This window comes from Antechinus flavipes, chromosome 4 (genome assembly GCF_016432865.1).
Source record: "Antechinus flavipes isolate AdamAnt ecotype Samford, QLD, Australia chromosome 4, AdamAnt_v2, whole genome shotgun sequence".
Classification (NCBI taxonomy): Eukaryota; Metazoa; Chordata; class Mammalia; order Dasyuromorphia; family Dasyuridae; genus Antechinus; species Antechinus flavipes.
Window position 1 is genome coordinate 312,756,087 of NC_067401.1, and position 17,107 is coordinate 312,773,193.

At 34.6% G+C, this 17,107-nt stretch overlaps 1 protein-coding gene across 1 annotated transcript in view; it reads left to right on the forward strand.

The window, feature by feature from the left end:
* The window catches only part of LAMA2 (laminin subunit alpha 2), a 770,763-nt gene extending 758,698 nt beyond the window's left edge, over window positions 1-12,065 (forward strand). Inside the window, exons 62-65 of the mRNA XM_051997719.1 lie at window positions 1,634-1,787; window positions 4,943-5,073; window positions 10,130-10,352; window positions 11,805-12,065. Coding sequence (XP_051853679.1) covers window positions 1,634-1,787; window positions 4,943-5,073; window positions 10,130-10,352; window positions 11,805-11,962 — 666 coding nt within the window. The 3' untranslated portion in view covers window positions 11,963-12,065. The remainder of the gene's footprint in view (window positions 1-1,633; window positions 1,788-4,942; window positions 5,074-10,129; window positions 10,353-11,804) is intronic.
* The last annotated feature ends 5,042 nt before the right edge of the window (window positions 12,066-17,107 follow it).

Consider the following 17,107-nt stretch of genomic DNA (forward strand, 5'->3'; position numbering starts at 1 on the left):
TTTTTTTTTCCCACTTCATCATACTATCTCACATTTTTATTAATAGAGAATTCCTTGTACACAAGTAGGTTCAGATCCTGCCTTTGGTACACACTGTCTCTGCAGCTCTAAGCAGAACATTTAGTATCTCATTGCCCCCAAATTTAGCCTTTTGGTGCTCTAAGAGGAACATTTACAGGAACATTGAGGAACAAATGTCAGATAAAAGCATATTTCTAGAAACAAAAAGAAAAACAAACAAAACTTGCTCACCTATGTTCACTTACCAGCTATGTATTTGCCTTTGGCAAAATACTGAACTGCTCTATATCTCAGTTTTCTTTTCTAGAAAATGGAAGCACCACTATTTGCTATGTTGGTAAGAAGAACTCACACATGGCAAGCACTCACAAGGTAGTCAGAAAAAGTGAGAAGGTGCTGTGCTCTATGAACAAAGCAGAATTTAATTAGCTCAGAAGAAATGTGAGATGCACAAAGTTAGAGAAGCCACCTCAAATGTTCATATGGAATATTTGTTTTTGAGCTTATATTGGTCTGATCAGCCAGATAGACACACTGTGACTCCACTCTACCATAATGAAATCATTTTGGTCCTCTTCCAGAGTGAAGGACACCAACCAATTGTGTGGCACAGTGGGAGGAAAACTGAATTTAAATTATAGGTACATTGTCCAAATTATGGTTCTAATATTTATGAGTCAGATTTAGGCTTTCATCTCTGTATTTATAAAAAAAAAGAGAATATGATAGATGATCCTCACATCCCCTCTCTATAATCCTTCCTTATGATGTTTTGAGGATGCTTGGAATGCCATAGGTAAACAGCAACTTATAAATTTAGTAATTCTATACAAAAACAAGGAATTATTGTGCAAAGATAAGTTCTAATTAGGCATGCTTCCATAGATGGATGGGTATATTTGGAGTTCTTCCTGAAAACACTAGTGTTAATTTTCTTCCTAATGTACTCACTATCTGTTGGGTGTACTATCTCTGGCCATCAAAAATAAATGCCAAAATCTTTGTAACCAATTCCGAAAAATGGTTAAAAAGCAAATGACTTAGTTATTATTTTATCAACCAAATGGGGAAAAGTTATTATTTGAAAAGAATCTAGATGCCTAAATCATACTTAGTTACATAAATGAAGCAAAAAAGATTTTAAGATTTAGAAAATTTTATTCTTAAATGCAATTTACAGTATATACCATATAAACAGACCATTGCTCATAGTCATGTAGAGCTTACAAGTAAATGTTTAACAAATCAGTGTTTTCATGGGCCTGCTCATGAAGACCATTAACCATATAATCAATTGATCAGAAGCACTTATTAAGCAATTACTCTATGCCAGGAACTGTATAAGGTACACTACAACTAAAAAGTGAGAGATTCATGGTCCTCAGAGAAATCACATTCTTATACATGCCAGGCAATTTGCAGAGGACTCTGAGGACAGTTGTCCAAATGCTTTTCACCTACACCCTAAAACCTGAGGTTAAACTAGACCAGTCTTTAAAATTATTCCAATTGTAATTGATTATTTCCTTTAAAGAGCTCCTCGCTCTTAATAATGTTTCTTGGTGAAGATAAAAGCTTGTAAACATTTTAAATGTTTGTTTTGAAATTTTAGGTTGTCTACAGTATTGATGGCTGCATGAAGAATCTTAAAATGACAGAGGCTCCTGCAGACCTTGAAAATCCAACCTCTAGCTTCAATGTTGGCACATGTTATGTAAATGCTCAAAAAGGAACATATTTTGATGGAACAGGCTTTGCCAAAGCAGGTGAGGCTAATGTTGAATATTAATATACACATGACATATATAATATGAATAACACATGCATAACATATGCATATTATATGTGGAATATATTGTGTACTTATCAAATTTTATTATACATAATATACAAATAAATATAGACTATCTAATTGTATAGTATATAATTATATACTATATAACATTATCTCTCTGTGTGTATATAAATGTGTATAATTATATGTGTATATGTGAATTTCATACAAGTTGAAAAAAAATCTTCTAATTCCTGGATTTATGCTAGAAATGATAATAATTTACATGTGTATGATCAGCTGGAAAAATCATAAAAATAAGTATAGCTGATCCTAAGTAACACATAATGAATCAATATCAGTCAACAAACATTTATTTAGTATGTACTATGAACCATGTTAAGCATTCAAGATACAAAAAAAGGCAAAACCAATTCCCCACCCACACAGAGTTCACATTCTAATAAAAAAGGAATGAATGAACAAACATTTATTGCAATATTAACCTTATAGAGTTACTATAATATAAGCAAAGTAGTAAAATATTATCCTTTTCCCCAATGTCATGCTTAGAATAGCTCTCCCAACCTACCTATAACTTCTTTTTTGAAAATCAATGTTTATCTCCAAGAAACCCTTTCCCTGATATCTTTCCAGCCATACTCCAAGAAGAAATTATGTCTCCCTCAAATTTTCTACAATACTTTTCCAGGTCTCCTTTTAGCCCTTCACAATTTATATGGCACTTACTTGTATTGATGTTGTGTCCATTAGAATGTAAGTACCCTGAGGGCAGAGGCTGTTTATGCTTTTGTCCTTGTATCCTTAGTTCCTAGCACAATGTGACATGTAGTAGGCACTTAATACATGCTGATTGAATTGAATTGAGTCTCCTCTCTATGAATTAGACAATTATTCCCCTTTTAAGGAGTATTACAGTTTAATTTTTCATCTTTATTTTCTAAACACAGTCTAGTGATTTATAAAATGATACTGTGTGCAACAGTGATACTCAAATTAAAATCAGAGACTATATTCTTATGAGAGGTCTTCACTCAGTTTATCCCATTCAGTACTTTTAAAATGTAATTATATTAAAAATAACATAGGTCTTGGATATAGAAAAATTGAATTCATGTCTAGTCTCTAGTAAATGATTCACTTGATCAAGGGAAAGTAACTGCCCAAAATGACAAAATTTCAGGGTTGGAAGTGTAATGCTGGAGAAACTGAAGCAAGATAGAGATTAGAGAGTATTTAATAATTTATTTAAAAGGGAGAGATTTACTGGGACCAAATGGATCCATGGTTTGGTCCCAGGGCTGAATGAAACTATTGTCCCCAAGAATCCAGCAAACAATGTGAGTTCTCAATGACACATGGCTCAGATTCAGGGGGTAGATTGAGACAGGGGTGGAGTCCGGGTGCTGAGATCAGGATCAGACTCTGATAGGGTGGGGTAAGCTACTGGATTTGGGGGGGAGGCATCTTGATAAGATGGTATCTGACATTCCAATAGCTTGGGATGGGGAGAGGTATTCTGATATTCTAAAACATAAGATCTTTTATCTTTATCAAATATTCTGATGAAGAGGGAGGGGATGTTTTGCAGGACTGAGCTTTGAACTGATAATTATAAACTGAACCAGAACAATTAGAGAAACTGAGTCAGGACTGGGTCAGTATAATTAGGGAAACTGAGGCAGAACAATAAAAGAGAACTATGGCATATCTGAAGGAACCATAGTCCTGCCCAAACTTCCTTCAATTTCCTCACCTATATATGTGTGTTTCTTAAATTTTCATCATGATCGCAAAGGAGAAATTTCCGGAAAAATCAAATCTAATGGTATCATTTTTTATTATATGTTAGTGGTTATCATTTATAGTCATTATTCTTACAAATATGACCACAATTTTCCCATAGTTCTAAAACCACCAATAACACCTCACTGCTTAATGAATAAAATAAAAGCCACTTAGACTGGCTTCTAAGACCCTTATAATCTGCCTCTAACTCACTTCGCCAACCTTCCTTTTACACTATTCTACTTCATCTTATAGCCCAATTGAACTTAATGCTGTTCCCCAATATTATCTTGCATTCTGTCTTCTGTGTATTTTCAGGGGGCATCCCCTATGATGGTGATAACTCTCTCCTCTTTTCTGCCTGCTGAAACACTTCTCTTTCCTTGGTTACCATTACTACCCTGATGCCTTTCCTATTCCCTCCAGTTAAATGTATCTTTCCCCCCAATTTTATGAAAACACTTTGGATTTCTCATTTGTCCCTCCCACATCCTAGCTCATTTCATACTTTTTTTTACATGTACATGCCATAACTGTATTAGAGTATATTTAGAACAGAGGTCATGTTGTAATGCTGGAGAAACTGAGGCAAGATTGAGATTAGAGAGTTTTTAATATTTATTTAAAGGGAGAGATTGGACTGGGGGCAAAACAGGATCCATGTTACTCCCAAGGGCTGAATAGTACTATTGTCTCAAAGTATCCAGCAATGAGCAAGTAATTTCAGAGACTTTTGTAGGACTCCAGGGATCAGGAAAACAAAAGCAGGGGTGGGGGTGAGCACTAGTGAGCAGGAACTTCCAGGAATGAACTATAAATTTGCCTCTGACAGGTTGGGGGTAAGGAAGAATCATAAATTCTGAAAAACTGGGAGGACTAGGAGCCACTGAGTCTGAGATAGGAAATATGCCCCCCATCTGCATTTTATGACTCTTTGGAATGCTAGAGTAGTCAGGACTCCCAGCCCTAATTATCTCAGTTCTAATGATTAGGAAGGGGGTTGCCACCAGGAAAATTGAGGCAGAACAATTTGGGGAAACTGAAGTAGAACAATTCAAGGAAACTGAGGTAGAACAATTCAAGGAAACTGAGGCAGAACAATTCAGGGAAATTGAGGTAGAACAATTCAAAAAACTGTGGCATAACAATGTCATTTTAAGTCTTTGTACAGTCACTACCTAGTTTACATAGTACCTTGCATATAGTGGGCATTTAATAAATGTTTGTTGTTTCTTTCACCTGAATGATACATTAACATTTTAAATGAAATATGTGCAGAATTGTCCATGTGAATATCTTTGTGCTCAGAATTTTTTTTTTTTCCTTTTCCTTCTACAGTTGGAGCTTATAAAGTAGGACTGGATCTTCTTGTGGAGTTTGAATTTCGTACAACTAGAACCACTGGTGTCATCTTGGGAATCAGCAGCCAAAAAATGGATGGCATGGGCATTGAACTGGTAGATGAAAAAGTGAGTGCTCTTGAATGTATTGGTCATCTTGAAAATGCTGTGGAAATTTTCTCTTTGATCTCTTTATAAAGAAGTCTAATTGTATCGTATGTAAATAGAATGCCTATTTCGATAGAAATTTTCCCCTATCTCCTGGCTTAGTTCATTGCCCATATATACATATAGAATATGCATTCTCTGGATTTATTTTGAGGTTAAAAGTATTTATTTCCCAGCAGATCTATTGTAAACAGTGTAAATTAACACTAGAACTTAGAATTCATATATAACATTTCACAAGATGTTGTAGTAGATGAAAGATGTGATTCTTTCATTTGTCTCAACTAAAGCTACAAAAAAAGTGATTCAATATGAAACAAGTAATGAGCTAGCCTACAATCTACTTACTAGCTGTGTGATCCTGGGCAAGTTATTTAACCTTATTTGTCTTGGTTTCCTCATCTATAAAAATGAGCTGGAGAAGGAAATAACAATAACACTTCAGAATCTTTGCCAAGAAAATCCCAAATAGGGTCACAGCGAAACAAGACTAAAAATGAATAAACAACAAACACCAGCCTCCTAATATGGCTGTGAGAAAAGGAAGGAAACCAAGACTTTTCTCAAGTGTTCAACCAAAAATATAATTAATTCCAAACTAGCTATCCAAAATAGGTAGGTTTCCAACTAAAAAACTCACTACTGAAATCTTATTGCTAGAAATATTAAAAAGAATTCCCCATAAAATAAGAGTGATGGTAAAGGTGAAATCCTGAATAACCCTGATTTCAAAGTCAATGGACTGTAATAATGAGATGATAGCTACTATGAAAAATTTTTATCACATTGTGTATCCTGATTTTTGATTCAGAGGTAAGGTGAGCATACAGATAATAAGCCTCTTACCATATTGAAATAGAAGGTTGTTAAAAAAAAAAAAAAAGAAAGAAATAGAAGGTTGTTTGGAATTTGTGACTTAGTTACATGGCATAATGGATAATGTTGGATTAAGAGACTGGAAGACTGGCTCTATGGACAAGTAATTTAATTTCTCTATCACAATCTGACCTCTGCATTAGAAAAATCTCTTTAATAACTGAGGCAACTGAAGTGGTTTGCGGGGAGACTTAAGGCAGAGACCCCAATGAAAGGTCTTAACAACTAATTTCAGTCCTACTGAAAAGAGAGGTAGTGAAGATGTAGCAGTTTGCTGTCCATGTGAGTAGAGAGAAAGTGATATATATGAGAGATATTGTGAAGATGGAAACAAAAATATTTGGCAATAAATTGAGTATAGAAGGTGAGACTAAGGAGTGAGGCATGAAACTGAAGTAGTTTGCCTGGATAACTAGGAAAATAGTAGTGTCCTCAAAATGCTTTTCTCTCTACCCACATGACTACCACCAGACTTCTTGTCATCATTACTTTTCAGCTGCACCATCATAATAGCCCCCTAATTGATCTATCTTCATCAAGTTTCCTTTTTCTTCAACCCATCCTCTACATTGCTTTCAAAGGTAGGATCTGACTATGTCACTCCCCTGCTGCTTTTCCCTGGCTCTTGTATTATTTCAAGCAAAATACAGACCCCTCTGTTTACAAGGTAAAATCCTTTACAGTGTGGTTCTATCTTTTAGATTTCAGATGCAGAATTTCAAATATATTAGTACCATCTTTCTACACCTCCACATATTTAATAATCTATGCTTTAATCAAAGTGGCCTACTTAACATTCACCATGCATGACATTCCATATTTTGTCTTTATACTTTTGCCTATTCTCCTCATCTAAAATATTCTTTCTCCCTCTGCCTCTTGGAACCATAGCTTCCCTCAACAATCAGCTCAGTTGCTAACTCCTAAGAGAAGAGACATTTCCTGATTCCCTTAGTAATTAATGCTCTCCATCCCACTCAAAACTACTTTGTATTCATCATGTGTGTACATGTAAATATGCACACATTCTTAAATACATATATCTATGTATGTGCATAAAATTAACTTAGCATATATATAAATACATATATAATATGCTTTAATACATACATATATATGTTGTTTCACTTCCATAGGATATAATCTCAGTGAAGGCAATGACTTTCACTTTTGTTTTTGAAATCACAGTGTTTAGCAAGGTGTCTGATACATGTAGATGTATAATAAATATTTAGTGAATTTAATTAAACAGTTAAAAGGGGCAGTGGAAGCAATTCCATGACTATACATCTGCCATTCAGATGAATTTTCTTTTACATACTGCCTCCTCCAATTAGAATATGAGCCCCTTGAGAGCTATTTTACTCAGATTGCCAGCTCTTAGCACAATGCTTTGCATGTAGTAACTGCTTAATAATGCTTCCTCTCCCACCACTCATTTACTCTTTCTAAGATAGGGAATAGTGTGAAAAAAGGCATGAAGAAGAGAAGGTACAAGGACCTATTCAGGAGACAAAGAACAGACCAGTTTGACCTGAGTATAAGAACGTAGGGTGTAGAGTGATATGAGATCTGGTAGAAGACTAGGGTTATACCACATCAAATAGGGCCTTGTCAATTAAGGGAGGCTGAACTTGAATTAGGAGGCAATAGGAAGCTACACAGCAATGACATAATTAGATCTGGTCATAAAAATTCTTGGTACTGAAAATGCTATCATTCTTGTGGAATGATAGATACATTATGGAAGCAGAATTGAAATAACATTTTTAGTATCAAGAATGGATTGGAAATGGAAAAGAGAGCATGTGGAAAGACTTGTGTATCTGGGTAGGAGATAATGCTCCTGTCCAATTGCTTCACATAGTATCAGGAAGAATAGAAAGATCAGGAGTCATTACAGAGTGTGCTGTGGGGGAATCAACAAGATTTGGTCATTACCAGCATTTTTACTAAATTCCCCATATGCTGAGAATTCTGTCTCTTCTGTCTTCATTGGCTTCTGTTAAGATTCAACTAACATCCTACCTTCCACTGGATGCCTTTCCCAAGTCCTCTAAATGTAGTACCTCTTTTCTGAGACTCTCTCTGTGTGTGTGTGTGTGTGTGTGTGTGTGTGTGTGTGTGTGTTGTCTCCTGTTTCTAGACAGTTGTTTCAATATTGACTCCCTGGTTAGTTTTCTTTGAGGTCAGAGACTTTTTTTTTTAATCTTTCTTTGTATTCCCAATACTTAACACAGTACCTACCACATAGTGTATACTTAACAAACACTTGTTGACTTGACTGGATGGATATTAGATGTGAAAGAAGTTGATTGTTTCTAATTTTAACCATAGAGGGATACAAGTAAATAGGAAAAAATTCATAATTATTTTATGTAACCAGCCAGATATAAGATGAGAAATAATTTAAAAAAAAAACTTTCTAATCCTTAAAACTGAAAAAAGTAAAGTATAATAGGAAGTCTCAAGAGATAGTGGGTTTCCCCATTAATACAAATCTTTGAGTAAAGGTTGGGTGTACCCCTTGTCTGGAATTTGGTAGAGGGAATAATGTTTTAGTATTAGTTGGACTCACTCCCTGAAGTACAATTCTAGGATCTTGTGAAAACCCACTTAAAGGCCTAAATTATTATTGCAGCAAACAGTAATACAAAAACAATAACAAAAAAGAGCCAGGTGTGCAGAGGAGGAATCTAATTTTAAAATATTCATTAAGTGACTGTTATGTGTAAAGTACTAAATTGAGTTCAGAGGGAAAAAAGATATAGATAGGCACAGTTCTCAAAGAGCTTACAATGTCTGGTAGAGTGGAAAGAGGAGGTGGAGTCAGAGGACCTGAGTTCAAATATCAATGGTTGATATTACTGTGTGACCTGTGGTTCAGTTTCCTCATCTAGAAAATGTGGAGGTTGTATTAGATGATCTCCGAGTTCCCATCCATCTCTGGATAAAAGATCCTAATAGGAGTGTGTGTGTGTGTGTGTGTGTGTGTGTGTGTGTGTGTGTGTGTGTATGTTCATAGGCGTATACTACTCTTTCCTGAACTCAGAACACTTGTTAATTATACTACTGACTTAGCTGCTCCCAGATGAAAATAACTACTTCAAATAGTTTTAACTAGAGACAGACCCCCAAATTATTTTTTACTAATAACCTCTGTGATCTAAGGATTCCCTCTCCATACATTTTTATTGTTGAGTTCAATCTTTCTTTTTTTTTTCCAGACATATCCAATTGCCTTTGTCCTATCCAATACTACTACTATATCTTTCTAGTGTTGTTTCATGTGAAGTTTAATTATATCCCTTTCTTCACCATCCTCAGAATGGGGGGAAAATCCCCTCACATTTTCAAAATTATAAGACCTGCTATATTATTGAGCACATATTTTGATCATTTAGGAAAAAAACTTCAAATCTATATACTTTAAATATCTATATGCTGAGCTTTTCAGTACCTAAGGTGCTGTCTAGCTGAAGGCCCTGAGCATCTATGGTGAGCATCTCTTTGAAATAAAACTCCTTATGCCATTTTTGAGTCACATGTATAAAATGAAGCATAAAAGAGAGGAAGCAAGTTGAAGGTTCAAAGAATAAATCCTAAGAACTCTTTTCACTGATGAATCAAATTAATGAATGACTGTGAACCCATTACCTATAAGACAAGATTGGAAGCATTTCAAAGAGGTCCAGTGAGTATTTAGAAATCTGAGAAATCTTTCAGCAAAATGTTTTGATCTGTGCTTTCCAGTCTAAGGAGAGAAAAGACTAAGAATTTTAGAACTGTTGCCTGACTACTAAATCCTTGTTATCTGGCTCAAATGGATTTCAAATGTTCAAATCACAGAATTCTTATTGTCAGCTTAACATAACTTGCCTATTGCTCTTGCTCCCACAAAACACCCTTATACACATATAATGATAAAAGGCAAAATGGTAATTTGTAATCTATGCTGATCATATTTATATTTTAATTCCTGTCAAATTTATTTTGATATAATTTAACTATATTTCTTTGAACCTATTGGCCCTATTTTCTATTTTTCCATCAGTCAGTGCTGCTAATTTATCAGATTTAGAACTGGGGTGACATTACTCTAACTAGGCTATTCGTAAATGTTTGATTTTCCCATCCCCAGCTCATGTTCCATGTGGATAATGGTGCTGGCCGGTTCACTGCTATTTATGATGCTGGTGTCCCTGGAGCTTTGTGTGATGGGGAGTGGCATAAGGTGACTGCAAACAAAATCAAACACCGAATAGAGTTGACAGTGGATGGACATCAGGTGGGAGCTCAGAGTCCAAACACTGCATCTACATCAGCTGATACAAATGATCCTGTCTTTGTTGGAGGGTACCCAGGTGAGTTTAGATAACAACAATCAACAATAACTCACATTTGTAAAGTGCCATAAGGTTTGACAGAATTAACTAGGATTTGTTGCTCTCAGTTCTTACACAGATGTTGTATTTGTGGATTGGAAAATGTTGAAAGTATTGAAATTTAATATCAGATTCTGCAGAAAATGTGTACTAGTACCTTTAGGGCCAATTTGTGTAACTCCTTCCACAAAATCCCGAGTGACTTAAATGAGTGAATATCTTACGTAAAACATATGGGTTGAGTTTCATTGGTGGGAAGTCTGAGGATACAGGAAATGAATTTGGCTCATAACAGATGAAACATCTAATCTTAATTATGTTTTAAGCAGTTGTTCTTTCTGCTGCATTTTTGATTAACGTGACAGGGGAATCATAAAAATCAGTTATGAAATTACTTCTGGAGGTACTTGAAATTATTGGGTTTAACATAACTGACTTTCCCCTTCAGTTTTTAAAGAGCTCATATTTATATTACAAAGAAGTCTTAACAACAAAAAAAAGTAAACTGCATTTAAAAAGCCTTAGCCAGCACATTAAAAACGGCATATGAACCACAGTGTTATATGAAGTGCCCATAAACAAGACTGACCAAGTTAGTTTGAAATAAGCCAAGTGCATATGATAGTAATAAATACAGTAATATTTTTTAAAACACCAAGGACTGCTTTTCATCATTGCATTATGAGGGAAATAGATCCACATTTACATGTAACCTTTTTCCCCACACAAAGAAAGACAAAATGACCACATTTTCATAATGAGGAAAATATTGGATCAATAGACAACCTGCATAGTTTCTATCTCCATAGTTGTTTTTGAGTTTAAATGGCATTCACATCTCTGTCACTCAGGTAAAATTAAAGATATTATGAATGAAAACAGAGTCTAACTTGTTCATTATCATATTCAGTAAGAGATGAGACTGAATGAGAATTAAATCAAAATTTTGTGGGAATTCTTCTTTCCTAAAGAAAGCAACTTTTGCAGAAATATTTTCATTCCTTTGGATTTTGCAGGAAATATTTTCTCCTGGTGTAAAAACTTATAGAGCTTCTCTTAAAGAACTTTCTCTTACAGAGTTTCTCCATAAGAAGATAATTTTCAGTCATCTGTTTTTAGATTTCTTATTATCTACTTGAGCAAATACAAGCCATACTTTAAAATTGAAATTTTGAAGTTTTTCATAGCTATAAATTAATCATTTCCAACTCCTGGACAGATACTTCTTAAAAGCTGGTGTAGTAAAGAAGCATCTATATCTCATGATTTAAAATAAGCTTTGGGATTCTCTTTCTATAGTTTGAAACATTGATATCAAAATCCCTAGCCAAGCTAGCCTTTTAAGTTGAACTGCTGAGCTAATGAACTATCAGATATATAGCTAACTAGAAGTCTACCCTTGCAGTAACCCTTTTGCATTTTGTTTTTCAGATGGCCTCAATCAGTTTGGTCTTACAATCAATATCCCATTCAGAGGATGCATCCGCTCACTGAAACTCACTAAAGGCACTTCCAAAGCTCTGGAAATTAACTTTGCAAAAGCCTTGGAGCTAAAGGGTGTTCAACCTATATCTTGTCCTGCCAACTAACAGAAAGAGCTTTAAATCCCAAGTCGAGTTTTTGGAAACAAATATGTTAAATAAAACAAATATGCTTTACCTATATATATGAATAAAACTTGATGCAGCAAAATTGAATTCTCTACCTGATCCTTTCAAGTGGTATCCCTTTAGAAGAGATCGCAAACAAGTTTTAGATTAATTTCTCTTGCAGATCATTATTAATATTGAAACAAGTTCATCTGGCCTAATAAAATGATGAGATTTTCAACATGTTTAAAAGTACATTTAAAGAATAGGAATCCTCCTGCAATTTTTAAAAGTATCAGTCTTTGGCCTGCTTCTAATTAATATTTTTATTATCATTTTCCATGTGTATCCACTTTGTCATACTAAAAGGAAAAATGAATTATTCTTTTTTGTGTGTATTTGGAAGGAAATCAATACACTTTCTTTCCTTCCTAGTCTTAACATTATCATTATTACTAGAGACTTTAGATAGAGTTACAATTAGACAATTTTTTCATGTAGAAAGTGCATGTAGATGGACAAGGGATTTAATTATTTGATTTCATTATTTGAAGAGATTTACAGATTTCTGGAAGTATCTCAAAACCAACCCCCCTACATGGGTAATTAAGTATACATGTGATACTATAACATTTGAGAATTTTTTTTTTTAAGGCTTGAGTTCGTGTTACACAGAAATAGAAAAATAATAGTCTTTACTTGAAAAGAATATAACCAAAGAGTTGTAGTAAGAACCAGGAAGACATGGGATTAAGTCCTGCTTTAAGCTATGTGACCTTAGCAAAACACTTTACCCCTCAATGTTCTAGGCAACCATAAGAAGGTACTGATCTGTACCAGTAGGAGGAGGTTACAATATTAATGAAATTACACATCCAATCCTTATTTTTCCTTTGAAAAGGAAAACTAATGCTGTAACAGAATGTTACAAAATCATAGATATTGAACCAGAAATTTTAATAGCATATGGCCAGGAAGTATTTTGAGATCCAATTTCACCAGAAATAATTTTTCTTAAAAAAAAAAAGCCTCAATAGCTAAGGTTTTTTGGTTTTCTAATGGTCACTTGGTCTAAGAACAGTTTGTTCAGGTAAGGATTAAACTGCATTCTCAAAAGGGATAGTTATATTAGAACCCACACATGGTCACAAAGTGGCCAGGGGACTTCTCTCAAATTAATATTTTAAGGCAACAAAAAACAATTTACTGCCTTTTTAATCAGATTCTCCAGTCTGTCGATATACACTATAAAACCACAGAAAACAAAAACATGAAGGTCCTATTCCTCAACCTTAGTTAAAGCAATTCAACAAAGATTTATTAAGTAAGATACTTTGTTAAAGTCAGAAAATACAAAGACATCTAGGTGAGGTAGTAGATAGAATGGATAGATTCATCTTCCTAGATTCAAATCTGGCCTCAAACACTAGCTGTGTGACCCTAAGAAATCACTTAATCCTTTTTGCCTCCATTTCCTCATTTGGAAAATGGGCTGGAGAAAACCATTCCAATATCTTTGCCAAGAAAAAAAAAAGACAAAACTATTGCCAAGAACAGTGATTGCCTTTTGCCTTTCTTTATATCAGTTACTATTGTTTTTATAATTTTTTAATTATTCTGACTTTTCATGATTCATTAGGGATTTTCTTGACTTTAGGGTCATAGTATAACTTGGAGCAAACCTGGATTTTTGTAAATATTTTATTGAGCCTTTGGCTCAAAATTGTGAGAAACGGGCTTGTGATTCCCTCCTCACCACCTATCCACCCCTCATCCAACTTAAACAAGAAACCACTACTTCTCCCCCTTCAGAAATCTAGGGATAACTCAAAGGAATTGGGGTCTCTAAAACTATCATTCATGAAACTTTATCCAGTATGGTTCCCCATATCAATCAACCTACTGGTATTGATTGGGTTTTGGAAGCAGCTAGGTGACATACATGTAGATGAGATTTAGGGCCAAAGAGCATCACCAGACTCGGACCTGGGATTCTTTTATGAAGTCTCTATCCAGTTCACTTCTGGGTATGGCATCAACAATGACAACTAACTTCCTTGCTTCATAATAAGTCATTTCTTTGCTCAGTGAGGTTGATTCCTTTCAGGTCTTGGCATCTTGGCTTGACAATCCATTCCATCTGGGATCATAGATATTGAACCAGAAATTTTAATAGCATATGGCCAGGAAGTATTTTGAGATCCAATTTCACCAGAAATAATTTTTCTTAAAAAAAAAAAATACAAAGAAGAGGCCACTTGTCTGCTGCCCATGCTTCTTCCTGTAGTCACCTACTGCTCCAACTGGCTCTGACTGACATTCCAAGTTGCCAAAGGACTCTGATGACTTTTCATACTTTTGAAGCTCAGAAATTATAACCTGATGATTTCTATCCTCCAATAACTCATCTACCTGAGATAAGAAAAGAATATGAAAGGGAGAATGCTGAAAACTATCTTTGCATGTATTTTGAAAAATAAAAAGCTATTATAAAAAGAGATAAAGATTAAACACAAAATAAACAGGGATACAATGTGCTAAGGGACACATAGCAGAGGAGTGGGATCAAAAGCTCTTCAACTAGGCAGCTCCAGAACTTTCCTGTCCTCTAAAGCAACTAGGGAAGAGAGTAAGATTTTCTGCTCAAAATCTTAGTATCCTTTCTGCTCAAAATCTTAGTATCCTTTCAGTTCCAGCTTTTTAGATAATTAGAAGATTCTTTGTCACCCTATTACCAGTCATTCTGGTAGAAATAGAATTACCAAGCTTCCACACACTATGCAAGGAATGTTATGCATGTTCCGCACATCCCACCAGGAGAGACACAAATCATGAGGATTGAACCCTCAGTCTTAAGTTCCCATCTCTTCTGCATCATATATATTTAGCTTGAATTCTCATTCATATGTGAATAACAGGATATTTTATATTCATTAAGCCACATTCCTTTCTCATCACAACTCTGGCTTCCCTTCTACTGTTTCCTCTTTTTAAGTCACTTTAGTTAGTTTGTCACCTCATTATTCAGAAGAGAAAAGATGCATTAATTAACCTTGCTCCTGATCCTATCTAAGGGAAAAATTTTATCCTATCTGAGGGCAAAATTTAGCTTCACTTAAGTGATATTCATCCATGAGCTTCTGGCGAGATAATGCTTTTTATCCTATACTGATATCTATAATTCAGACTTCCTCACTCCCACTTCCCTTTTTGGTCCTATCAGCCATTCAAAAATCCTTAGAATATAGCCAAATCTCTTGCCAAACAAGGGTTAGGGTGACAAAGAATAGTTCCTCTACTGGAAAAGCAAAGACCATAAGACACATTATCAAACTTTGCATGCTTGAATATGAGCCAATTCTTTCCTAGACCTTGATCATCCCTAGCCTTTATTCAGTTTAACATTGACCACCATAAAAGAAAGAACCTTAAAAAATCACTCTAATGCAAAACTTTATTTTATACATGAGAAAACCAGGGCTTGAGAGGAGAAAGAACTTACTTCAAGGTCACAATAGCAGGGATAGAATTAAAGTGTAGCTGAATTAACATGTATTTCTTTAATCAGTTCATCTTTCTACTAAACATATACTAAACAGGTTTGGGGGGGAACCTAAAATTATCTGTACTGAATTACTGTCATTTCACAGATGAGGAAACTGAGGTTTAGGGTATCAGAGTTATGACTCAATCCAGGGATCCTAAATCCAGGATGCTTTCCACTAACCTGCCTTTTGGTAATCAGAAATTGATGAGAATAAGAAAGTTGCCAAAAGGAAACTGATTCTACACAAGAGGGCACAGTCAGACTAATAATAATCCAAATTAGATTTGCATTACTATTTTATTTTAAAGCTGTTGTGAGGTCCTATAAATTGTATCTGCTCATTTTATATACAAATATAGAAATGTTACACACATACACTCACATCCCATCTTAATTTCCTAAAAGTATTATATGGTTCACTCAAAGGAGCTATAGCTTTGATTTAATACATTTCCATTATTAAGGTAAATACAAAAATATGTCATTTTCCTCATTTTAAAAATAAATGCAAGAAAAAAAGAACAAAAGGGGAATAAGATAAAAAAAGTAATAAAAGCATAAGAAAGGAAAGGAGGAAGAGAAAGAAAAGAACAATTGGATTTTAATCTTTAAAAACTTGAATGCTTATTAAAGATTACAAATAATTTATAAAAGAACATGGCTACACATACCCACCTGAAATTTTAAACATTTTTTATTCTACATAGTCTTGAATTTTCTTTCCACCAGTAGTCTTGCAGATAGATGTCTTCCTTCTCCTATTTCTACTGAGTATACCCAGTATAAGCCAGAATCAAAACATTCAACAATCAGATGTTCCATATTGTTTACCTAAGATGGCATTTCCCAGTTTCACTAATTGTACATTTCATATGGTAAATTGTCTTATGAAACAAATATTGCTTAAGAAACAAAAATAAAAAAAATCTTCAGAGAGAAAAAAGCTCAGTGAACAGGTTATGACTTTTTCCACTAACATTTGTTTTTGTCAAGTACTTTCTCCCTGTAGTTTAAACTCAGAGCTTCAAGCACAGGAAGGAAAAAGAAATCCTTAATCTTCACTTACTTGACAATGTTATTGCTAAGAACAGGAACATGTGACCTGTATATCATTGGTTCATCCCATCACTTAGAGTAAAGATGAAAAGTAATAAAAACTAGGTAAGTGAAAAGAGACCTGAGACAGTCCAAGCTGTGATGTGTTGCTGAGGGGAAATGGAATGAAGTTCATTATTCTTTTTGACCTTCTCTAGCTAGGCCATCCATTGCTATATATGGAGAAGAAAGGAACATGAAAAGGGGAGGTTAAAAACAATTTCCTTAGCATGGCATCACTCAGCTGCTTTTCTGTTTGAGGAAGTAAAGCCCCAGAAATATTTGCCAAGGAGGCATGATAAGGACTAAGAACAAAAATGGATTTCTGATGACAAATTAGATAGCAGTTATATTCAGAGATTTAGACAAGACAATAGGGGAAGGAGTGCAGGCAAAGAGAAGATTTAATAGAAGAGCAGATCCAATTTTTAATTTGGGCAAATGCTATTTACTGGTGCAATCTGGTTGAGGAAGAGTGCTTCATAGTCATTGACTGAAAGAGC